The sequence below is a fragment of the Talpa europaea genome (assembly GCF_964194135.1).
Source record: "Talpa europaea genome assembly, chromosome: 11".
Lineage (NCBI taxonomy): Eukaryota > Metazoa > Chordata > Mammalia > Eulipotyphla > Talpidae > Talpa > Talpa europaea.
This window is the reverse complement of record NC_140078.1, coordinates 101,718,496-101,744,300: the sequence shown is the minus strand read 5'-3', so window position 1 is coordinate 101,744,300 and position 25,805 is coordinate 101,718,496. Positions and strand designations below refer to the sequence as shown.

General features: G+C 51.0%; 1 protein-coding gene across 2 annotated transcripts in view; it reads left to right on the top strand.

Moving 5' to 3' along the window:
* The window catches only part of GRM7 (glutamate metabotropic receptor 7), a gene marked incomplete at both ends in the record, with an annotated part of 567,779 nt that overhangs the window by 456,769 nt on the left and 85,205 nt on the right, over positions 1 to 25,805 (top strand). For both annotated transcript variants that reach the window (XM_084247524.1, XM_084247523.1), the window contains one exon: positions 8,596 to 9,531. In XM_084247524.1, coding sequence (XP_084103650.1) covers positions 8,596 to 9,531 — 936 coding nt within the window. The remainder of the gene's footprint in view (positions 1 to 8,595; positions 9,532 to 25,805) is intronic.

The following is a 25,805-nucleotide window of genomic DNA, read 5'->3' as shown; positions in this document are numbered from 1 at the left end:
TCCTGTCATGTTGGCAGCAACTCAGGCGCAAACCCAGGGGAGGAAGAAAGAGCGTCCAGGGGCCCCGGGTAGACCTTTCCGGGCTGAGGAGTCGTCCCTGCGTGCCCCCGGCTGTTCTTCCTTGGGTCGGAATCTGCCCACGGCCCAGTCCACCCGTGAGGGTCTGCAGGGGACCCGGAAAAAATACAGTGGCCCCAGTTTTCCAAGCAGAAGCACGACAGGTCGGAGAGCCAGCAGACGAAGCCAAGGGGGTTCAGGCACCCCCCTGTGGAGGTGGAGATTGGGGCGTGGGAGCTTGTGGTAGAAGAATTAAGAGGGTGACCACTCAGAGGGTCAACACCACGCTCCACGAGCGTCACCAGTGGTGTGAGTGGGGACACGGGTTGAAGGAACTGGGACCAAAGTCCATCCCTAGAGGTAGTGGACATTGGGGAGGTGTGAGGGCAGCATCAGGGTCCACCCTGGAGTGACTTGGCTGCCAGCCAGGGGTCTGCACTGCCTTGGGGGGGTGCACTTAGTCCCGCACAGCAGAAACCTTAGATGGGCCTGGAGGCTGATGACAAAGGGCGGGTGGGCACTGGGAGAGGCCAGGAGACACAGAGTCTCATTTCAGATAGTGCCCGTGCGGAGACGAATAAAGGAGATAAAGAAATACGGCCCAAGGGGGGCACCCCAATTGGCGCGCAGGGCGGGGAAGCAGCATCAAGGCGACTTTTATAGATGGTGTCACCAGGGACGAGGAGAAGCTCTTAAGAAAGAAGACAGACCCAGGGGGGCGATGGCGTCTCTCCAGGGGCGCCGGGAGGAAGGGGCGTCCAGAATGACAGCAGGACTCCAGGAACCACTGCAGTGGACAGCAGTGCCCAGTGTCCAGCGAGTGTTAGCCGAAGCTCGTCCAGAAGTTACTATTCTCAGCGGGCCCGGGAGGCGGCTTGCGATGCTCACGGCGCAGGTGCAGAGAGCGAGGGTCAGGGAGGGAGAGCAAGTGCCCTGGGTGAGGCCTCCCGCTGAGGACCTGAGCCCACGTCCACGGGGTTCCAGGGCCCCTGCTGTGGCCGCTGTGGTCTGCGAGAGGCTAATGGGGTGTGGGGAGGGGAAGAAAAGGGTGAGGGGTGCCTTTAGGCGCGGAGCCTGCGCCCCATCACGTTAAACGCCCGTGATACTTGGCTGGAAGAATCCGAGCTCAGGAGTGAGGGGTGGACCGGAGCCACAGCCCAGTTAGTTCTTTTGAATCGATTGCTTAGGGTTGACATGCCTGGAGGACGCCTCAGCCCCGCGCTGCCTCCTCACACGGCGTCTCCATCCATCTTCATCTCGGAGCGCCCTGGAAAGTCACTCTCTGGACTGTGGCTTGTCTTGGCCACACTATCCGGACCCCAAGCCCGTCTTGGCCCCCAGGAAATCTGACTTTCCAGCTCTTTCTTTCTCTTTTGAGCTGGAGTTAAGTTACCAGGGAGAATAGTGCCCAGAGAGAGCCAGGGCCCAACTGGAGTCCAGTGCTGTCCGTGCCGCCCACCTCAAGGGACGTGTCCTTCCACCTCCCCCACTGGGTGCATTGTGTTAATTTCCCTACCTAGCAGTTCAGGGCTCCCGATTTAATTTCCTGTCTTCCCACAAGACTATGCTAAGGACGCTCCAGCTTTCAAGGTCCACCCTGGAGATGTCCATCGAATGACCCCAAAGCAGACGAGGCTCATGTGAGTGATCATGGAGTCCTCCACCGGGTCTGATGACAGGGAAGCCAAGTTTGGGTCAGAAAAATCACTTGGAGAGCAGTGGTCAGTCCCCTCTTCCTTCCACGCTGCCGCCCACCCCTTCTCTCCCCAAGCCCGTGTGCCCCTCCAGGTAACTGAGTCTCAGCCCTGAATGAAGCAGGTAGGAGCTCTGAGCTCATGGACTCCCAGGTGAGCCGGTAGCTAAAACTTTAATGAGGAGGCACATTTGCATAATTGAAAATTGCATTCACTCCTCTGAAGAGAGAGCTTTTTGCCCATTTATAAAAGAAGGACCCCTGCGGGGGAGGGCAGGTCAGGGACATGCTGAGCCAGAGTCTGCTGCACTGAAGGTGTTGAGCTGCTTCAGGGCAGGAAAGTCACCAGGGGCAGAAGCTGCTTGGAACTCGCTCAAGGCAAGAGCAGCAGGTGGTGGGTGGGTGTCCTGCAGGCTGCACTTGGGGCCAGGCGCCTGGGAGTTTGCAGCAGGAGAGTCACTGAGGAGGTAACACTAGAAAGGTGCCATGGTCAGAGTAACTGACCACACAAGTTGCTGGTGTGTGAGTATCTGGGGGGACACGGAAGGGGGTACTCAGTGGCCCCATGACTCCCAGTATATGACCCATCAGGGTGCCTGGCACTAGGGCTTTTCTGCTGTTGTCTTTGGCTCTGAGTCAGTCCGTGTTTCCTGTGAAGGGCCAGGGAGTTAGGCTTTTCAGCCGTGTGCATTCACACGCCTCCATTCTGCCCTACGGCCTCAGCTGCAGGCGATGTGTAGGTGAATGAGAAGCTGTTGTTTCAATAAAGCTTTATTTACAAAACAGTCCTGGGCAGGATTTGACTCCAGGCCTGGGGCAGGTCTTAAGTCCGGTTCTGAGCCAGTTTGATGGAGGCACGTTGGCGGCACCCACATGAATGTGTTTGCTCTATAAGTTATTCTTTACTCCAGAGCAAGACAGAGGCCCCGTGGGGTACGGGGGATTACTGGGGCTTCAGTGGTGGGGGGGCTGTGCCAACACCCCCAAAACAAATGCAATGATGTAAACCAACTTTACCCCAATAAATATAATTGGAACCAAAAAAAAAAAAAAACCCACAAACTTTCCAATGTGTTTAATAACTGGAACACGTATCTAACACGTGACCCCCCCACTCTGGGGACACAGCTGGCTTGGAAGGCGCAAGGAGGCGGTTCTCCGGTGGAAGGACTGGAAAGGGACCACCCAGTGGGGGGAGATGTGCAACACGGAGCCCTCTGAGATTCAGTATTTTGTTAAAAGCATCATGTTGTCCTGATTCTTTTGAAAAAAGAGAAATCCTGAAAAGCCCGTCTTAGAGCTCTGGAACGGTTTCATAACAAAAGATAAACTCAGGTTTACTGAAGGACAACCTGTTCAGTTAGCCCAGGAACCTTTAATCATGTCCATTTAAAACAAGTCCTGGGCCTCCCCGGTGGCACAGCGGTTGAGCGCTGGGTTGCGAAGCTGCCCGCAGCCTCTGCGGCGCTGGTTCGATCCCCGGCTGCTCCCCGGCCACCAGAGGAGGGTCCCACATGGCGCGCAGACCTCTCCTGCCGCCCGCTGCTCCCCTCAGCAGTGTACTTCGGTCCTTCTGCCTGCTCTGCTCCCCGCTCTGGCTCTGGTGAATTCTCTCACCCTCCCGCGCTTCTGACTGTACCCAGTGCTTGTATAAATAAATAAATAAATCTTTAAAAAAAAAAAAAAAAAACAAGTCCCCACCCCATGGCCCCTATTTGAGGAAAAGGTGAGCCTTGAGACAGTCAAGGCAGAGCTGCCATGAAATCTGCTCCTGATGGATAATGTGCACATAGTTAGGTCTGTGCAATTCCACCGCGGCGCTGAGACTGGGCTGCTTTGCCGGAAGAAATGCTTCTTACTCCTCACCAATTCCGTCTGTTTACTTTGTGTGCGTGGGGTTTTGGTTTTTGTTGGCAATTTTTTATTTCTTTTTAAGTCGTTCGCCAGTGACATCATGAAGCTTTGATGTGGAAACCTCCCTGGCCATGTGCCGAGCAGCACACACAGGGAAGAGGGACAGAGTCCCATAGCCCTGGGTGGGGCTCATGGGCCTGAACACTCTCAGGGACCAAGTGCACGGGGTGGGGGTGTAGCATTCGAGGAGGCGCCTGTGGGCTGGGGCCCTGGGAAGGGGGTCCTGGGAGACAGGCAGGCAGGCAACTGAGCCCCACAGCCCCCACCCCCAAATCTTTCTGCTCTATCCCTGGGCTCTCCTTGGCGTTCTCCCACGTGTTGTCTCATGGTCTCCCCTCTTCTGAGGTCAGGCTTCTCCTTCTCTTCTCGCTGCCACCACCTGTAGCCCAACTCTAGGCTCAGGTGTGCACAGGTACACATGTGCACACACCCCTACTCAGGTGTCCACAATCAGGCACGTGTGGCCCACGTCCCCAAGTGTCTTCTGCATTAACAAGATCAAGGCCGGAGGTGATGGCCACAGAGGCTAATGGCATAAAAACCTGATGAATTCATTGACCCTGCACTGTGTAGATGTGTGATCCTGGGGCACTTCATCCTCGCCCATGAAATCCTACTGGAGGACAACTGAGCATTTGATGTGACCCTTTTGGACCTTTTGCAAGCCCGAGAGCATCCCCAGGTCAAGCAAGGAAGACAGAGAGTAAACTGAACTTAGCCCGTTCTTTAAACAGCACAAGAAATTTTCTTTTAAGACCTACCTTGCCCCAGACCTTGACGGTTCACTGCTTCTCAGACTTGTGTGCGTGTCACCTGGGGAGCTTGCGGACACACTGATGTCTGCTTGGAATGTTTAGAAGATCCCCAAGTCATTCAGTCGTGCAGGCAAACTTGGGGACCACTGATTTCGTTCAAAGTAAAGTCTTAGTGTCAGTGTCGGGTTATTCACATCTGGGGACTCCCAGAGATTCATGGACAGCTAAAGCCCTGGACGCCCAGACTCTGTCTTATTCCTGATAAGACTGTGATGGAACTTTCTTCCCAGAGAACATAAAGGATGATTCCTATCACTGCAAATCTTGAATAAGTAGATTCTGTCTTGTGAGTGTTTTTATTAAGAGAGCAGTTCCAAAACCTTATCCCAGGCCCTAAGATTGAAAAATAGAGGCCGTGTACTTTTAACAAGAAAAGGACAGGCAGGTGTTGTGGATTCCTTGTATGACTGGCCGGCCACTCCATCCCCACCAGAACTGAAACCTGGCTCTATACTACTAATAAAAATTCAGCATTCTTTGAGTGTTTCTCCTAAAAAAGCTTTTTGCATAAATTAAACCGGACAAATGTATTTTAATGAACAGATGGCATTTTAATAAGAAAGCTCTTTTTAAATTAGCTCATTTTATTAAGGGTTTAATAAGTAAAAATAATGTTGCAGAGAGTTATCCAGTAAAAGCCCCAACCAGCCTGGTCTACAGAAAAAGCTTTAGAAATAGGCAGATGGAATTTCACCAAAGAAAACATCCCCAGAGTGATAAAATTTTCCTTCAGATAGAAAGTGTTCGGGAGAGGAGCAGATCCCTGCTAGATAAAAATGGATGCACCAAACAGTGTTTATAAAAATCCTATCTCTGTTTGATGTCTGGGCTTGGCAGTGATTATAGAATCTGCACATTCCTTTTTTCTCTACTAGAACCAGACCCGATTTTTTCCATGCCAAGCACACGTGCTAGGAAACTTGAGCTAACAGGTGTGTGTTCACTGTTTCTGTCTGAGCCAGAAGTCAGGAGTTGCAGCCGATCTCCTGAGTTCAGGGCTTCATCACCTTGTCTGCTCTTGCAGGAAATGAGTGTTTCTGATCACGAGTGACTCAGAAGTTGCCTTTCCTTTTGGAGGTACCTACTACTATCCAGGCAAGAACTGGAATGACTGGTTAATTGTTTAGCAATCTCAGGTCTGCCTGTGCAGAGAGGCAAGAAAGAATCTGTTTGATGTTTGACTGCAAGGAATTCACTGCCCGGGAAGAACTGGTTAACCAGTAAGAAAAGTTTATCATTTCATGTTCAAAATTCAGGGGTAGAGTGGTACTGGAGTTGGTTAATTTCATGACATAATTATTCCATCAAAGACATACATTCTGCTGCTGTCCTCAGTGTTTTACTTTGCTCCTGTGTTCCTGGTTGCAAAATGGCTACTGCAGCTCCATACATCGCACTTGCACTCATCAAAGTTCAAAGGCTGTAGACAGTATATCCCTTCTTTTGTGTGTGTGTGTTTATTTTGTAAGAGTGAAGAATACATGCCTAGGATTCCAGAGCAGTCTCAGTTTTCTGTGACCATTGCCAGCACTGAGTACTCCCAGCCTTCCCAGACGGGCCATATAACCCACGTCCTGTGTGGTGTTCCTAAACTGCACTAGCTATAAAATTCTCTTCTTGCCATGAGCTAGGATCTTAATAACCTTCCAATGCTACCCAGCAAGCTGCCCAATATCCAATAACCATAAACTCTGGGTGTCCAGGAGGAAAGTGAACTTGTATTGGGGCGTTTACCACTGTCTTCTAAAGAAAACTATGGCAGATATCCTGCCTTCCTCCTAATCTTCCTGTGCCTTCAATTTGATTTTCCAGCTAAGTGAAATACAGTTTTGTTACAGAGTTCAGAATACACTTGAAATTTACTTCTGGCAAAGTAAATAGACATTATAGTTGATTTTTCTTAGTCCTAGATGATCACCCTGCCTTAAATAGGTGCCTGTGGGCATTCGCAGCAACTGTTTCTCCTTAGGAAAGAATGCGCTGAATTTGTGCAGATGGGCATCGATACACACAAATGATATTTGTTGCTTGAACAAATGCTCACTTACTGGAGCTTTTAAAGGTTGCTTGGTACCTTCATGGAACGCAGATTATATTTTCAATAATGATTTTTGTTGGCAAAGCAAGTCAATTAGACTTTTGTTCATTTGGAGCAAGAGGCAACTTTGTTCGTTTAATATATACAATTAAATTGAGTTGAGATCTACTTTAAATGAAAATTGAAAACAAATTAAGTCATCAGTCAATGTAATGTTTGTGGTTACAGCTCTTGTATATATTTGGATAAGTTAAGGGGTGGGGGAAAGTCTGTTCAACATTGCTGGGCATTTTATTTTATTCCTGGGGTAAAAAAATAGTGAGCTGGCAACATTCGAAATGGGCTGTAAAATATTACATAGAATGACAATGTGTTGTGATGTTTGTGTGAGTCCTGCATCTATGGCCAGGAGATCAAGTGTAATCAGGTAACATGAGTGTCCGCTGGAATTGACCATCCTCAGCTTTAGTGAGTGAAGCTATTTGTGGGTTCTTTGTTAATCTTTCCTATTAACCTTGAGCAGTTCCTTTTAATTGAACTTTTGAAAACATTTGTATTAATAAATGGCCTTTGGTAGATTACAGCTTCTTGAAATTTGACATTTGTAAAGGTAATGCTGATCTTCCTCTCATTACAAATTATTCCCTTAATTTTATGACTCTGGAATGGCTGCCAGCGACTTGCTGCCTCGCAAATGATGGTGTTAGGAAAGAAATGATTATGTTTCATATTTAATAGATTTACTAGTGCTGACCTGGGCTTCGTGCATAAGCAGATGAGTTCCCAGGGGTGTTCTGAAGATGATTGGATCTCTGGTTAAAGTTGCAAGAATTAGGCTGTTTTTATGAAATGTAAATCCTGGACTGTTTTCTTTCAGAGTTAACTACACACAATTCAGATTTTGAATGTCGTTCTCATTCAAGTTGGGATGGCAGGGCCAGACCCTGCATACACCGCACGCCGTTTCAACACCGCGCTGAAATTGCAGCGAGCAATAAATCGGCTTTCTTTCTTCCTTATCTCTTAAAATTATGCATTGGAAAAGTTTGACTTTCCATTATCTCCCCAACCTATTTTTTGGCTCAACTGTATTAAAAAATGAATTAACGAGGTATGGCAAATACCAGCCAAATTTGTTCACTGAAATTTATTCTGGAAAGTAATTTGCTGTCTAAGTGTATCTTTTGCAAATTGTGGATACTAGAAACTGTCTATTTAGTGTAGTTATTGCTCAGGACGCTCAGCTGTCAGTAACACAAGTGTAAAGTATTTGCGCGAAGTGCAATTTCCTGGCTTACCTAACAGCGCCTTCTGGGGGTCCCTGCGTCGGGCTGGCTGGACGCGGGGGGTCAGGCAGGCTCAGAGTCATCTTTGGCTTCGACTCTCTACCTGCCCTCAGCAAGAAACCTCGGGGAAACCTGGAGCCCCTTCGCATTAAGTCACAGTCCAGGTCCCCCGGGCGTCAGGATTTCTCAATGAGGAGGAGGCTGGTGGCGCAGGCCATTTCAGGGCCGGCGCTGCAGCAGCTTCCACAAGGATTTAAAAACATTTTTTTAAAAAGTGTGTAATGTGGGTCGGGTGTAGCTTGGCATTTTAGTCACATTTTTCATGAGTTTCTAACTGGATGGTGAACACTCGCACCACCACGGCGCAGGAGAAGACTATAGCGCTGCGGTCGGAGTTTCTCAATTTATCTGATCAGCAGACGCCTCTGAGGCACCGGTTTCAAATTAAGGAGCAGGCTGGTGCTCAGGACGGCCTCATGGGGAGGCCTCAGGTGGGAAACAGGAATTTGTATTCTTAACACTTGCCGCAGGGGGCTGAGAATCAGGCTTGTTTAGCGCATCTGGGTGGAGGTGAAGAGCAAGCCCTGGGTGAGGGTGGGGGCGGGTCCGGGCGGACGCAGACCCCAGCCCTGGCAGGAGCTAGGGCAGGATCTGTGTGCACCCGGGTCTGCCCTAGCTCCTGCCAGGGCTGGAGACCCCTCAGGTCTCGCGCGGCTGTTATAACGGTTGTCACTGCGCCCTTGCTCTGCTCCTGAGTGATGTGCTGCTGTCCTTCTTCTTCCTCACGTGCAGATAGAGGACATGCAGTGGGGGCGAGGCGTGCGGGAGATCCCCTCCTCCGTGTGCACGCTGCCCTGCAAGCCCGGGCAAAGGAAGAAGACGCAGAAGGGCACCCCGTGCTGCTGGACCTGCGAGCCTTGCGACGGCTACCAGTTCCAGCTGGACGAGCTGACCTGCCAGCACTGCCCGTACGACCAGCGGCCCAACGAGAACCGCACCGGCTGCCAGGACATCCCCATCATCAAGCTGGAGTGGCACTCGCCCTGGGCCGTCATCCCCGTCTTCCTGGCCATGCTGGGCATCGTCGCCACCATCTTCGTCATGGCCACGTTCATCCGCTACAACGACACGCCCATCGTGCGGGCCTCGGGGCGGGAGCTGAGCTACGTGCTCTTGACCGGCATCTTCCTGTGCTACATCATCACCTTCCTGATGATCGCCAAGCCCGACGTGGCCGTGTGTTCCTTCCGGAGGGTGTTCTTGGGCTTGGGCATGTGCATCAGTTACGCGGCGCTCTTGACCAAGACCAATCGGATCTATCGCATATTCGAGCAGGGCAAGAAGTCAGTGACCGCCCCCAGACTCATCAGCCCCACCTCACAGTTGGCCATCACGTCCAGCTTGATATCGGTGCAGCTCCTGGGTGTTTTCATTTGGTTTGGCGTGGATCCCCCCAACATCATCGTGGACTACGATGAGCATAAGACCATGAACCCTGAGCTGGCCAGGGGCGTCCTCAAATGTGACATTACAGATCTGCAGATCATTTGCTCCTTGGGATACAGCATCCTGCTCATGGTCACGTGTACTGTGTACGCCATCAAGACTCGGGGTGTCCCGGAGAACTTTAACGAGGCCAAACCCATTGGATTCACTATGTACACGACGTGTATAGTGTGGCTTGCCTTCATTCCAATTTTTTTTGGCACCGCCCAGTCTGCGGAAAAGGTAAGAGAAAAGACACACCACGCCATGCATGTCAAAAATGGGTTGTTTTTGTAAATACGGAAACCGAGTCGGCGGTAGCGAGCGAGAGGTGGTGTGTAGGCAGCCCAGTATTCTTCTGGAATTCCCTGAAGTAGAGAAGTCTTGAGTTATTAGGCCTCGAGGCCGTGCAAGTCTCAAGTCTAGCACCTGCAGAGACCCGTGTCTCAGTGAGGGCGCCAGCCGGCGGGAGACCCTCTGCCCTGTTATAGAGTGATCTGATGTAGCAGATTATTCAGCACATCACTCATCGACCTAAGTCTAGCCTTCCTGTCCATCCGTTCCTCCCTCTCTACTTACAGGCCTATTTCTTTGGGGTGGGAGAAGAGGGCCGCTGCCCCTTTCCTAGGATGGGCCTGGGATGCTCACCTGTAGCTGCCATAGGGCTGCTCTCTCTGCCTTGCGAGTGGCCGTCGAGACCTGCGCTGTGCACTGGGTCTGCTCCGGGACCCATACAGGGCATCGCCCCATTGCATACAGCACGTATATTTCAAATTTATAATACATGTTTACTGTCTGAGAAGCCAACCTGAATCTCATTTTATTGCTCCTATCTATCCCTGGGCCCGGGGAGTCGTAAAAGATGAGTTAGGGTCTAAAATGCAGGAGAGGGGAGAAGAAACACATCCCTGGTGACACAGGTAAGTTGACAGCCATTGCACTTTTTATGGGGGGCGCCGTGCACCATCACAACCTTTGGAGATAATGATTATTTTCTTAATAAAACCAGCACAATTCCCCACGCCGCAGGTTACAGACATGCCTTCCCTTTCTTGCACGTTTATTCTTGCGGAATGCGGAAGGGGGGCGTGCTCGCTTTTGTTTCCTAGGTGAGCCTTGCTGGAATGCACAGCTGGCAATACAGGTCACTACCGTTTCCATTTCCATGGCTAGCTATTTCTAGTCCTATCAGCGAATCTTCTAGGGAAAAGGTCAGGAACCTAAGTTTATTCGCTTAAAAACTGGAAATGTTACAGGTTTCAGGAATGTGTTCACCACTTGGTTTGTTCTGGAAGATGCTGTGCCACGAAGACTAGACTCCGGAGGAAGCGCAGCTGTGCCAGGCAGCCTGCCTTTCACCCCAAAGCTGAGCATGACCTTCTCTCTGTCCTCTCAGCGGTATGCGATGTTCACACAGGGGATTTGCACAATTGAAGGTGCCGACTTGCAAAACAGGAGCTGTGAGTTGCTCCATGAAAAAGCAAGTCCTGGGGCTGGGCATGGGGCTAGAGGAGGTTGAGTGTGAGCAGGTGGGACACACTTTATGCACACGAGACTGTGGATTCCGCTTGCAGAAGGTGGCAGATTGTCAAACGCAGCTAAGAGCTCACCGCAAAAAGCATCGGGCCAGCGGCCACAGACGGAAGGCGCCTCTGTTTTTATTATTTAGATTGAACATTTTAAGTGTTTCAAGTGGAAGAATTGCATTGTAGCAGGGGAAAGAGATTAGGCAGCAAGTTCAGTAATAACTATTTACTGTTTCAGGAAATTGAATTCATTTTTATTATGCCAGGGATATCTTTGTGGAATTCCCATCAGTTGAGTTCATTAACATGGTGTAAAGGAGAAGAAATGCTTATTTTCTTGCAAAATATCAACCCTCGATGTTTATTTTTGCTTCTGTTAAGAAGGATGCAGGTGGTTGTTCTTCTCTTGTTTTATTACGACCCTGTGACTTCTCGAAGGAAGGTTTTTGCAAGATGGCCAGGGGTCAAAGAGAATGAATTCTAGACTTTGGGGGATTTACTTCGGTGTCTGTAAGGATTCAGGGCAATGCGCAACAGCCAACAGCGAGTCCTGGCCCAGTGAGACAGGGCTGCACCCCATTGTTCCCTGCTGCTACCGTGGGGTGGCCAACTACACCGTTCTCCAGGAAAAACAAAGACTTGGCCTGTGGCTATATGTACCTAGCAGGGCATTGCACCTGTACCTGGAAAAGAGCAGGCTTCAGGTAGGGAGGATGCAGGCTCCCACGGGAGCTCATCAGGTGCTCTGTAGCTGAGGCTTTTCCCCCCAAAACCTCGGGGACTGGGGGCAGAGCCTTCATGATCAATACCGCGGCTCCCAGTGACGATTTAGATGACCTTGCCCTTGCCAAACCTTCACACTGTGCTTGTCTCCACCCTGAGACATGAGGAGCGAGGACAGACTTTTGGCGGAAAAAGAGGGGGTCAGAGCTGGTAACCAGCGGTACCCCCTTTCTGTTCCCTTTCAGCATGGCGGTCCTCCCAGTCCCACCCAAGAGCCTCCGGCCCTCAGATCTGACCTGGGAATCATAATCCCATGCCCCTCCTGCGCCACAGGACGGCAGGTGGGGAGGCCGCAGGGCCCAGTGTGTACCCTCTCCCCAAGTCACGGGGGACCCGCCTGTGAGTCTCCAGCAGGACAGTAGTTGGCACACACCCTGGGGATCAGTGAGAGCTGCTTTGGAAGAGTATCTACAGACTAGCAATCCTTTCTATTTCTCCTGAGGATCAAATAGGTCATTGACTTTCGGCTACAGCCAGTTCCTAATGAAACAGCTGGCCTCGGCTGATGGAACTCGGGCCTCGAGGGTCCAGGGGGCAGGCCATCTGCCGGGGCCATGCGCCCTCAGGTGGCCCAGCTTGTTCACCTCTGCCTCGGGTCGCGCTCTGCCCCAGCTCGGGCCACACAGGCTGTCCAGGCCCCACTCGGTCTGGCCATAGACCACTGGCCATAGCCACTGGGGACTCAGTGCATCCGGAAGCAGGAGGTCACAAATCAATAGCGTCCAGTTATAGACTCCCAGAGCGCTCATGAGGAATGTGACACCTCGCTGAGCCCAAGCCGCTTCCCGTGCAGGTCTCACACATGTGGGGTCTGGGGAGGGGAAGGTGTAAATATTCAGCAGAGAAAGTGTAGGACAAATGTTACTTTACCTTTTATGCTTAAGTGCCTGTAACATGCCAGACCCTCAGACCCCAACATCTGGGGATCATCTCATGCCCCTGAATTGGAATGGTATTTAAAGTCATCCTTAGAGACGAGGAGACACAGAGCAAGGGCCGCGGACTCTTACTCACGGGCTTACCCAACCAGCTGATTGCTTCTATAAAGTTTTATTGGAACACAGCCGCCACGATCATTCATTTACGTACTCCCATGTGCACGTCCACGCTAGCGGGGTGGAGTGCGGTGGCAGAGATTGTGTAGGCTACAAAGCAGAAAATGTGTATAACCTGCACCCTTACCAAAGATGATCACTGTCCCTGCCCTGGGTGACCCTGTGCCTTCCTCCATCTCTCACCCTCACGCCCTCCCCCGCCCAGGTTCATTCAATCCTGTCTCAGTGATGTCACCTCCTCCCCTGAGCACACGGCCTTTGCGTAGGGGGTGCATCCATCTGGGATGCTGTGTCCCAGAGGCAGAGCTCCCCTGGCCTCTTTCTCATTATTCAGGCCTCGCCTTAGACACTCTTCCAAGAGGAGTCTTTTAACTCAGCCATTCAAGCAAAAATGATCCCCAGCCAGGCACATCCTGCCTCTTCCTGTCATTCCTCAGTACCTGGTGACCTGACGTCAGTTATTATTCTGTGGGTGTGCTCTGCCTGCGTCACACAGATAACCCTGAATGCAAGCACTTGGTCCACCGAGGTCTTGTCTGGATCCCTAATGCTCCTGAACAGGGACTGGCATGGACTTGGGCTTGCAAAATCTCTGTGGGTTGAACGAGTCAATGCATTTTTGGAGTAAGATACAGCCCTTGCCGTCAACAGTTTAGAAGAGAGAGCCATGTGAAGTGATATCCGTGCGACTGTGTGCCAAACTATGAAACTGCAGGAGAGCAGCTTTATAGCAAGAAATGAGGGAAGCCAGCTTTGCTGGAGACGCAGGCCCACAAAGACCACGAGCAGTGAGCAGATCTGCAGGGCGACCAGGCGTTGTTAGGCAGACGAAGCCTTTCTAAAGCGAAGGAATTGATTTTGAAAATTACTTATTGAAATTGATTATCCATGAATATATGAAAATGTCCAATCTCACAAATCATTTTCAATCTTCAGCATAGTAAAGATGAAGAAAAAATCTAATAATATGCATGATGGTTAGGATGTAGAAAATTGGATATTCTTGTACACTACAAATGGATGTCTAAATTAATCAAATCTTTTTTTCATTTTGCTTTGACTCTGGCTTTTTACTTCTATTTTCTTCCAATTTTATTGAGATATAATTCACTTATAACATTGTATTAGTATGTGGAGTACAAAATAATGATTCCATATCTGTAGATTTTGCAAAATGATGACCTCAACCAGATTAGTCATATTTTTTTTAAATTTTCTTTTGATGAGAACTTTTTAGATTTAATCTCTAGCAACTTGCAAATAGGCACAGCAGTATTGTTTATTATCGTCACCATGCTATGCATGATATCCCCAGGACGGATTTATCTCATAATTGAAAATTTGTGCCTTTGACAATCTTCACTCACCCACCTGCATATCTTTTCCCACCTTCTCATCATCACCAATTTCTTCTCTCTTTCTATGAGTACATTTTTTGTTTGTTGTAGATGTCACATATAAGTGACATCATACAATATTTATCTTTCTCTGACTTATTTTACGTAAGGGTTTATACCATGGTGCAAATGATGTGATTATCTTCTTTTTCACGGCCGAATACTATTCCACTGCATATATTAAGTCAGATAAACACTAACCATGTTTTGGGCATTGACAGATCCTCTCTGCAGCAGACCATGCAGTCTAGGTGTGTAGTAGGCTTTGCCATCTAGGATTGTGTAGTGACAGTTTATAATGTTCATAAGATGACAACATTGCCTAGCAACACTTTTCTTAGAACATACCCTTTCAGTAAGAGAGTCGATAGTATATATACCACAATTTCTCTATCTGTTCATCTGTTCATGGACATAAGTAGTGTTCCTGTCTTGGCTACTGTAAGAAGTGATACAGTGAATTTGGGGGCACAGATATCTATTTAAGATAGTGATTTTGGGCCTCCCCAGTGGCGCAGTGGTTCAGCGCTGGGCTGCGAAGCTGCCCGCAGCCTCCGCAGCGCCGGTTCGATACCTGGCCACCAGCGAGGGTCCCACAAGGCGCGACAAACCTCTTCTGCCGCCCGCTGCTCCCCTCAGCAGTGTACTTCGGTCCTTCTGCCTGTTCTGCTCCCCGCTCTGGCTCTGGTGAATTCTCTCACCCTCCCACGCTTCTGACTGTACCCAGTGCTTGTATAAATAAATAAATAATTTTTTTAAAAAAAGGTAATGATTACATTTCCTTTGGATAGATACCCAGAAGTGAGGTTGCAGGATCTGATGGTCATTCTAGTTTTAATTTTGGGGGGAACCCTCTATGCTGCTTCCATCGTGGCTCCACCCATTTGCATTCCTACCAAAGTCACACAGGGATTTCCTTTTAGCCACATCCTTGTTAACACTTACTGTCGTCTTGGTAACCACCCTAACAGGGGTACGGTGGTGTCTCATGGTTTCAGTTCACATTTTTCTGATGCTTAGTGATGCTGGCCACCTTTTCATGTATCTATTGCTCATTTAGATGTTTTGGGGGAAAAAATGCCTGTTCACTCTCTCTGCTTATTTTTTCCAGTTTCATTGAGAAACAATTGACTGACATAGGGTGTGTGTTCAAGCTGTAAAGCACATGATTTGATTTATATATATTGGAGAACCACCAGAGCTTCAGCTGACATCCCTTTTCACACATATTTGCAATGAAAAGAAAAAAGGAACAGAAATTCTCCTTGTGATGAACATTCTCAGGATTTTCTCTCTTAACAACTTTCCTACATGTCTTCGTTATGTGCATCCCAGCTCCGGGACTGACCTCTCCTGGGAAAGAAACTGCCTTCCTCCAGCCCCCATCCCCACCCTGCCATGGTAACCACCAGTGTGATCACTTGATTTTCAGTGACTGTGTATGTTCGTGTTAACTCATTCCACAGATGCGTTAAGTCACATAGTGTTTGTTACTTTTCATTTTGATTGCTTCCTTACTGTGAAGAAGCTTTTGTTTGATGTAGTCTTATTAAAAAAAAAAACTCACTGCCAACTGTGAAATTAAGGAGTTTACCTCCCATTTTCTTCTAAGAGCTTTGGGGATTTAGGTTTTATGTTCGAGAGTTTAATGCCACTTTAGTTGGCTTTTGCGTATGGTATAAGATAGGGATCCACTTCATTCTTTTTTACATGGCTTGACAGTTTTCCCAGCACTATTTATTGAAGAGACTGCCTGTTCCTTATCATATATACTTGACTCAGTTATCATAAGCTAATTGACCACATGTTATGGATTTTGGCTCCTTTGAGCTACATACCTGTTTTTATGCTAGCACCATACTGTTTTGGATGACTGTAGCTTTGTAGTATAGTTGGAAATCAAAACATGATGCCTCCAGCTTTCTATATGCATATAGGAAAAGCATGATCACAGGTGCTCAGAGGAGAGTGTGATTGACTTGAGAAATCGAAGGTGAAGTGCACAGGATGGGGGTAAGAAATGGAATCATGGGTGGAGCCATGAATGGAGTTCACATAGGTCTTTGAAATCCATTCCTACTGTGGGCCCTCCCACTTCCCTCATTGGCTGTCTGTGATAGTTTTGAGGGAGCAAATGAGCCTTTGAGGTTATCATTCTTGCTCATGTGGCATATTTTTCTGAGCCCCTAGATGTGGCACGTGCCACATAAGGCCACACAGGTGTACCCGGTCCATGCCAGGGACTACTGTTCACCCTGACCATGATGAGAAGCTGCTCTGAACTTGCTCAGTGTGCAGCCTGCACAACCGCACCTGCAGCCTGTCGCGGTGCTAGGCACTGGGGCTACAGATGACAAGACAGAATCTTTTCAGTTCACCTAGAGCCTTGGTTGTAGCAATCATCCTGGTCTCAGCTTTCTAATGAGTTCCGTTGTTTACCAAGCCCCTTTATGTAGATACTGAAGTGTCTACACTGACATCAGGCTACATTTGCAAAAAAGACAAAACCCCCACACCTGCCGGCTAGCGTGGCCCGCGGCAGTGTTCATCCTGGAAACCCATCAGAAGCATTTGTGATCAAAGCAGGTGACAGAGATGAGCAGCAGCCAGGCCCGACTAGAGAATCCAGACGCATCCCTGAGTGCCACCTGGGCCTCTGCTGGTGATACAGGGCAGCAAGGGGCAATAAAATTGGCCAAGGACACTGCCCAAATAGTTTACCGGTCACTGAGTTTTTCACCCGCATGAACAATTGCAAGAGTACTCGGCTCAGAGAACCACAACAAAGGGGTTTATTTAACAAACGAGGGAAAAACAAAGAGTTACCGAGGCCAGTCGTGGCTGTTACCTCACCCAAAGCAGTGTCCAGTGCTTTCCAGCTCTAAACAAAAGCAGTTCAAATGGCCTCTCCCCACCACTGAGGATGCAAGCTCCTCTCCCAAACAATAGGCCACGTGTCCAAGATGGTACCTCCCTGCCTCTGGCGACCTGGAGCATGCAGCAGCCAGACTCCAGGCCAGGTTCTGACTCACGAAGACAACAGAAGATGCAACAGGAGACACAACAGAAGACACTCCTGGAGCTGCGGGGACGCCCCAGCACGGTACCAGATAAGCTACCCTCAAAACAGCAGCTGCAGCAGCCGAATGACGCTGTGCCCTGCTTCTCCAGGGCATCGGTGCTGCCGTGGACAGCATGTGAGGGTCTGGTAGGGGAGCTCGCTGGGCTCATGTCCAAGGCCAGCATGAGGGCATCCTGGCTGCCTCAGTCTCCAGAGGAAGGGCAGGCTCAGTGTCTGGCAGGGCCTTGCTTGGGGAGGCAGCAATGACCGTGGCCGTGGAGTGGGGCTGTCAGAGGGACCGTCAGAAGGATGGGTTGTGGTGCCCTAGAGTTCAGGTAGGAAGGACCAGCAGCCCTGGCTACGGTCAGGTGCCTGCTGTGGTTTCCTGGGTGCACGGTTGGCGCTGGGTGTTCAGACACTAACTTCAGACCCCTTAGGCGCTGCCCTCCTGGAGGAGGGAGGGGTATCTCCATCAGCTGCCATCCCTGAGCAACCACCCGGAGGACGGGTCGTTCAGCCTCCTTCATGCAGACTCTCTGGAAGACTCAAAGCCGCTCAGCTGCCCAGAAGCATCGCCATCCTGGAGATGCCGTGGCCGGGAGAGGCGCCATCTTCATGGCTAAACTGTCGAGCAGGCGCACCGCGGCGCCGCAGCTTTATGGCAGCTTTCTTTTTTCCAGTGGATACTTAAAAATCAATTTATTTTTATTCTGGTGTGTACCAGGGGTATAGTGTTTGTTAGGATGAAAAAAGCAATTTTAATTTAGTGGGAAATGGATTTTCTTTATCACAGAGAAACGCGGCGTAAATGAGAGCAACAGCAAATAAAATTCTCATTCTCCCTCCCAGGGGCTGTGGTGGGGAGCGGGGCTGGCAGGGCGACAAGGCTCGCTTCTGAGAATTCGGCCTGAATGTCTCCTCCGAGTTCTTGGTTGGCACTGAAAGCCCTTGGTCGGCGCGCCCCTGACCTAGTTAGCGGGTTGGGGTGCGCTGGGTGTTCCCCGGGGGACCAGGGCCCCGGCATCTGCCTGTTCACCTGCAGGTCAGGAGCCCCAGTCTCTGCGTCCCCAAGATGCACCCGCGCACGGTGTCAGGGTCTGACTCTGTGGTGAGGCTCTGAGAGTCTTAGGGTTCGCCTGCATGGCCTCGCCACGGTTTTCTTTTCTTTTTGATTTTAATTGAGGGCAGATCACAGCGGCGCTGGGAAAACTCTGTTCGACTGAGTGGATGGATAAACCCGCTCCTGGCCAAAGCTGCACCTGCTGTTTCCTTCCACGGCTGTTTTATCCCCCATTCACGTGGTATTCCCCCACAAGTTACTTTGGGGGGTCAGGGTGAGAAAGAGTAAGAAAGGGAAAAGCAACAGCCGGCTGTGTGGCCCAGCCCCCGGCTTTCTCCCGGGTCCTGGCCCCATCTGGGCTGCCAGGGCCAGGGGAGACGGTGTGTCTCTGCACCTGTTAAAAGCCACAGACATGTGCAAGTCACATCACACGTAGCGGTTTCCAAAGGTGGTGTCTACGCTCCTCACGGCGCCGAGGTCCCGCCGCGGTCCCTGCTGCCGGGTCTTGCCGCCGGGCCTGCCGAGAGGCGCAGCCTGAGCACGGTCACCGTGTCAGGAGTCCAGCAGCGTTGTGCCCCCGCGGCCTCCTCTGCGGCGCCGGCCTCTGCACACACAGGTGTGGTCTTGGGAGGAGCCGCAGGTGCTTCCCGACGCCAACAAGGCCTGGGCCGCCAGCCTCAGAGCAGCCGCCTTAGAGCAGAAACTCCATGGAGCAGGGTCTGTGTCGAGTCTGCGGACCAAGGTCTTTGGTGTAAATAACACACGGATCTGAGGAGGAGGTGGGAGACGATGACCCTTCCCGGGGGATCTTGTTACTTGCGTGACCTGCCAAGGCTGAGTGCTCGGGAAACCACAGCAGGCCTGTGTCTCATCAGAAAGTTTGGGGCTGCAGAGCACAGAAAGGTGGCTCGCGGAGGCTGACACGGGCTTAACGTCAGCGCTATCAGGCTGTCGGCAGCCCCTGCGGCCTGAGTTCCATCCCCGGCCAGGGAGCTACCCACATGGCGCAGCAGACCTCTCCTGTCTCCCCGCTGCTCCCCTCAGCAGTGGATTTCAGTGGATCCGCCTGTTCTGTTCCCCACTCTGTCTCTGGTGAGTCCTCTCGCCCCCTGCATCTCTGGCCTGCACCCCAGTTCTGGTATGCATAAATAAAAATAAAGCTAAGAAAAAAAAGGATGGCCTGATGTCTACAGGGAGATGGTCTCCCTCCCCAGGGCGACTGCTCCAGGTCCTGGTGGCCAGCACCTCCCACGTGGTTGACACTCCCTTCTGTGTCTCTGTGCAATGTCCGCAGTCAGGCCAGATGCTGCCCGTGGCCTCAGGGTGAGTCCGTCACGTGTCCAGCAGGGAAAAGGGAGGCCCCACATTCCCCTAACCCGTCTCCTGAGCCAAACAGGATGTCTGGGCACCCTGCACCCCAGGTGCTGCTGAGCCTCAACTGGGTGAGATCGTCAGTCTCCACCACCAGCTAGAGGGCGGGGAGGGGCCAGATTAAAAAATAAGGAGGCAAGAAGCCGAGTCTGTCACGGGGCGGGAGGCAGGCCACCGACTCCTCTCCCCGGGCGTGCAGGGTGCAGCCCCAGGGGGAAGGGCAGCTGTGTCTCTCAGCGCCCATGACAGATGAGGGCACGGGGCTGTCAGGGGGTTATTTCTCAGCATCCTGCGTGGACTTTGCCACAAGAACACGCAGGGGAAGTAGGACCCCCCCAGAGTCGGGGGACCCTAGGAATCAGCCTCCCAGCCCTGAAGGGAGGTGCCAGGCGCACACCAGAGCTATCACCGCTCTCTGCGGCTCTGCCATGCTTTGTTCTTCACGTTGGCATCCGTCGCTCCCAGCACCCTCTACCCGGGAGACGAAAGCAGGCGCTGAAAGGCAGCGTGCTTCTCCCTGCGGGTGCTGACAGCTCCGGGGCCTCCCACGGAAGGGACAAGGTGCTCTGCCGAGGTGCCGCTGCCTCCATGGGTCCCGCATGCCGGGGCACGTGCCCTTCGCCTTCCGTCGCGCCCTGAAACCTCAGCACTGGCACCGGCATCTTTATGAAGATGCAGTTGTGGTTAATTTGCCTGCTACTGTTTCATAATAAAGGAAGCTGTTTCAGAAGAAATTACTTTTATATAAGTCAGAATTCTCCAAGGCGGGCAGGTAGTCAGGGTGGGATTCTTAGAAGCTGGCAAGTTTTGTGCTTTGATATTTCTTCTGGAAAAGCAGGGCTTTCTGCCATCTCCCCCACCCAGCCCACCCTGTTTCCAGAGCCTTGCTGGTCTGCGGGGCCTGAGTTAGGAAGCGGAGCTCTGGAAAGCTGAGCGTGCACAGCCCCAAGGTGGGGTCCCCAGTCAGCTCATTGTTTGTAGAAGAACCGGGGTACAGGTCAGAGGTGCTTGGGGGGGGTGAGGGGATTCACCAGAGACAGAGTGGGGAACACAACAGGCAGACTGACTGAAACACACTGCTGAGGGGAGCAGCGGGGAGACAGGGGGAGGTCTGCTGCACCATGTGGGGCAGCTCCCTGATGGCTGCAGTGGTGACATTGCTTCGACTTAACCCCTAGGCCACCAGGGAGGCCCCAAGAGGTTGCTTTTGTTACAGTCACCAGAGGATATTGCCCCAGTGCCCAGATAGGTGCCTTTTGATCCAGTGTGTCTGCTCTCTGTGGCTCCAGCTGAGCTGCTCTGTCTGTTCCAAAGACCTGAACGTGGTCAAGTGCAAACCTTGGCTTATTGAATGAAAGGAAAATCAATCTGTCTGTCAAATCAGCTTTTTAATTCACACACCCGAGGTGGGATTCGTACCTCCAGGAAGCAAAGCTTTCAGACTGCTACGGGTGGCACGTGTGAGACAGTGTTCGTTGGCTGCTTTTTATTCTTTTCCTCTAAGTGACTCCGGTTCAAAAATATCTGCTGCTCTATGGTGTGTCGTAGACGTCAAGCCCCCGACAGGGGTGCTCAGAATTCCCAGACTTCCCCTCTCAGTCTTGCTGTTGCCTCCCAGAGAAATACCATGCAAGTGAGTTAAATACCCAGAATCACAGATCGTATCTTGTATTTTCTCATAGTTCTGTCATCCTCAATGCGCGGCATGATTTATGGTGTGATTTATCTGTTGTTCCTCCCCCTCCTCTGCGTGTAAGATCTGGGATGATAGGATTTGTCTGTTTTCTCCTCACTCTTTGTCACTGTTTTCCACCAAGTGGGGAGGAGAGATTTGGGTTAATTTGGTGTTATGAAAAGCGAATCCAACTGAAGTAGTTTTAAAGAAAAGCTCATGAATACATGTTGGAGATTCTGCTCTGGAACTCATAACCTTGTTCACAAGGGTGCTCGGCAGATGTGAACAACCAATTCAAAGGAGACATCAAGGAAGCCAGGTTGATGGAGAATAAAGGTGTGTTGAAATGGAGGGGTGCCTGTCCTCAAACTCACTCTAGCCATCGGGGGTGCAGAGCCAGCCAGACGCCTGAATTTCTGGACACAGTGTATGTGTCTGTAGACGAGGGTAATTTGCATGTAAGTGCATGTAGGTTATAGAGCAAAAGGCAACGAGAGTCCGGATCAGAAAACCCAGATGGGCTCGTTACTAAAAAGTGCAGAGTTTCCCGCTGGGAACGCCAGTCATCATTTTATTCACTGCCAAAGTCCTTGGTGTTCCCTCTTTTTAAAAAAAATATTATTTATGCATACGAGAGCTGGGGTGCAGGCCAGAGGTGGGGGGTGGATGAGAGGTGAGAGGATTCACCAGAGACAAGCGGGGAGCAGAACAGGCGGATTGACTGAAATCCACTGCTGAGGGGAGCAGCGGACGAGACAGGAGAGGTCTGCTGTGCCATGTGGGTTGCTCCCTGGCCGGCTGGGGATCGAACCTGTGCTGCGGACAGCTTCATAGTACTGTGAAGCTTAACTCCTCGCACCACCAGGGAGGCCCAGTCTTCCCCACTTTTAAGCCAGCGCATGAGTGACTTACAGTGGCCGTGGAGGATTGATCACCGGCCACTGTCACACGAGAACAGTCTGGTGAGCGTTCATATCAAGAATGATGCATCTGACAAGGGACCTGGTGGTCTCTGCAAGACAAGTTAATCAAGCCAGCCCAAAACAGCTTTTAGAAAGAACACCTGGAAGAATAATGATGTAAATGACTAAGGGTGTCTTCAAAGAAAAGAGGCAATACTATATTTATAAATATGAATGCACATTACTTTTATGGGAGAAAAAACAGAGCTCTCTGTTATGTAATTTCCTGACACAGAATGTACGTGGCTTGCCAATGGCATCCCAGAACATGGCAGAATGCCAGGAGAGCAGGGAGCCTGGAGTAGACCCTAGACTGCCCCATTTTTATAAAACTGAAGCGCATCCATTGTCTTAGAAAATGCTCGATTCAAAATAACAGAAGTGAGGGTGTGGCCATAAGCACCTGAAATAAAGATTTGGCCTCCTGATTAAACTGGAAGGATAAAACTCAAGGATAAGCAGACAAGTCAATACGGACTTAAAGAAACAGATTTTTTGGTAGGAACCTTTACTTGTTATCTTAACAATCAAAGGCATAGGGCCTCCCTTGTGGCCCAGGGGATTAAGCACAGCTCCGTGAAGCTGTCCACAGCCACTGCAGCGTGAGTTCAATCCCCAGCCAGGGAGCTGATCTACAGGGCACAGCAGACCTCTCCTGTCTTGCCCACTTCTCCCCACAGCAGTGGATTTCAGTGGATCCACCTGTTCTGCTTCCCCCTCTGTTTCTGGTGAATCCTCTCACCCCCACACCTCTGGCCTATACCCCAGTTCTTGTATGCATAAATAACTAAATCTTTAAACAATCAATCAAGGGCATAATAAGGTCAACATAAAGCAGAAGAGTCCATAAAAGAAAATAGTTATCTGGACAAATTACACGGGGAAAGAAGAGTCTTCATATTGCTGCTGAGGGCATTAGTCAGTGAGGAAAGTAAGTCCTTCCAAAGTGAAGCGCCTTCGTGATATTTTAATGCATTTGTAGACTTTCACATCCAGGTATTGTAAACCAAGGTGGATACATATTGCGCTCCAAGTCCTGCCCGTCACTGGGGTCTTTGTGTTCTGGAACAAACTGACACTTCCCCCCAGGACGGGTCTGGGGGTTGCTAGGCAGGGCTGCGTCCTTGCTGTCTTCATCTAAGCCTTTTTATAAGAACCATAGAAATGACTCCCTTTCGATTTCCAACGTAGTCAATATTGACGCACCTGCAAACTAAACCTCCTTGGAGTTCGCAGGAAGGTTTGGGGACGTAGAAGTGCCAGGTGGGTAAAAGGCGCCGATGAAGAAAAGCCATAAAACGTGATCACCGTCACCTCGGGGCAGAGCCTCTCCCGTCCTTGGCCAACGGAACCACACACGGCTTTATTTCCCGAGACCTCCGGTCCCAAGTGGAACCTCAGACATTCTGTTCCTCACAACCTTTGGCCAAATCCAGCTGCCACAGTTTCAGAGGAAGCCGGGGGGCTGACTGAGGGCGGCTTCCAGACCCCAGCATTTCAGCCGACTCGGGACACACACCCTCCCACCAACTCACCCTGGAACAGCTTCTCAGAGTGGCAGGGCGGGGCGCCCACTCTCGTGACCCAAGGGGCAGCCTGGAAGCAAGAAGGAAACGCAGGAGGGTCAGTAGCGCGAGCTCTGTCCTCCAAGTGCTCTAGATACCGAGGCCTGCAGCAGGGGGACCCACGGAGCGCCACATTGCTCGGGAGGGGGTTTCAGGCCAGGAGTGGGTGGGAGCTGCTGCACCGAGATGGGGTTGAGCTCACGGGCCGAGGCTGGCAGGGGGTTGGAGGTTTCTGGATACGCTCGAGAAACGCGAGTAGAAAGCTCTGGACACCGGCGCAGCGGCTGATTGAGCTGCGGGTAGACAGTCCCCCATGCCCCTGGGTAAGTGCGGGAGTGCGAGTCCGTGGGGGTTTCCTCTTGGTGACTTCTGCTGGGCATGAGACAGCGGGGCCCTCCGATGAACTTGAGAGCCGAGGGCTCTGGCTTGGATTCTGTGGGCGGCCCGCGTGGAGAGGGCGTCCGGGAGCCGGATGCGAGGGCAGAAGGTCTGGCGGCGGGAGCGCGGCGGCAGCTGGTGGTGAATTTAAAGTGACACTGCTAGTGTACAAAGGAGGGGTGCCCAGGGACCCCATGCTGTTGGGGGGGGGTGCGTGCTCTACAGGGGGCCCTGCCCGCTGCATGCGCTAAGGCAAAGACAGCAAACTCTAGTGCGAACGAGTTTGAATAGGTTTGGGTGCAGAGAGAAGAAAGGGGCAGCAGAGAGGATTTCCAGTCGTGGTTTCCTCTTCTGGGCAAATGTCCAGCCAAACGGGCATGTCCTAAAGTGGGGGCAGCTGAGGCCTGAAAATTTGCCACACATCTAAGGTACTGGGACCTGAGACGGTGGGAAATCTCAGAAGGGGTTCGTCACATCCCAGAGAGCGAAAGGAGACTCCAGCTTCAAAATGTGCCACGGAACCCGCCGTGGGATGAGGTGGCGGCTGCCTAGTCTTTGCCGAGGCCGGGGGCCTCCGCGTGTCCCATGCACACGTCTCTTCAAGGTGCATCTCCATGTCATTCCTCCACGTGTCTTCTTTCAAGCATCACCCCCCTTTACTGCACCTCACTTTATCAGTCCACCTTGTTCTTTCCCAGGTGCCCCCACGCAGGAAGCCCCGTCCATGGCCTGCTGGCACTTGTCATCGAAGGGGACTGCGTGTAAGTGGGGCTGGGAAATGGTGCCCAGTCAGCGCTCCACCCCCTTTTATTGGGCACATTTTATAACAATCGGCATCATGGGGAACCCACTGGGCCCTTAAACTACGCCCTTAAACACGGAAGACTGAGACGAGGGGTTGCAGGAAGGAAATGCCCTTCTAGACGCAGCCTCGCTTCCGCTGGGGATTCACGGCACATCCGTACTTAGTCCTGTCACTGTGCTTCATTGACTTGATTCTACTTACAGAAAACAGATTCAGCTCCTGTCTCGCCACGCTTGATGTTTATATTTTACCTTTTTGAAAAGAGACGGTGGTCATTTAGCCGGAATGATGGAGTGTTTATGTTATTGAATGTCAGGCACTTAGTAGAATTCTTGGCTAACTGCCTTGGGCTAGCAGTTACTTAAACTTTAAGTGTAAAATAGCATGTGATTTTAATCCCAGTGGTGGTAGTTATCTCCAGAAATCTTTTCTTTAGAAATGTGCAGAACCACTTGCGTGTTTTCTACCAAATAAAGTATTAGCCGCCATAGGTACGCCTTTCAAAGTAATCTGGCACCCCCATCACCAGTTGACATGACAGTTCGTCACGAGGAACTGCTGATATCGGCTTCAGTCCAGTCCAGAGAAGCAGTTACGCTGCAGAGGAAACCACTAGGTAGCAGTTTTTTTCAGTCTCTCCAATGTCAGAGGCATTTTCACGCGTGTTCTCAAGTCTATTGAAGTATTGGGCCATGTCCATGAAACAGCCACATGGAATTAGATCATCTGCTGTGTCGTGGGAGGTGACTGTGCATTGTGTATTGGCGATTGTGCATTGCGGGGACGATAGTCACTTTTCAGTGGGTCATTGGCCTAAGCAACAGAAGTACCCCAGAAAAATGCAAGTCAGCTGTTGCCAAGGGGCCCAACTGGATTAAG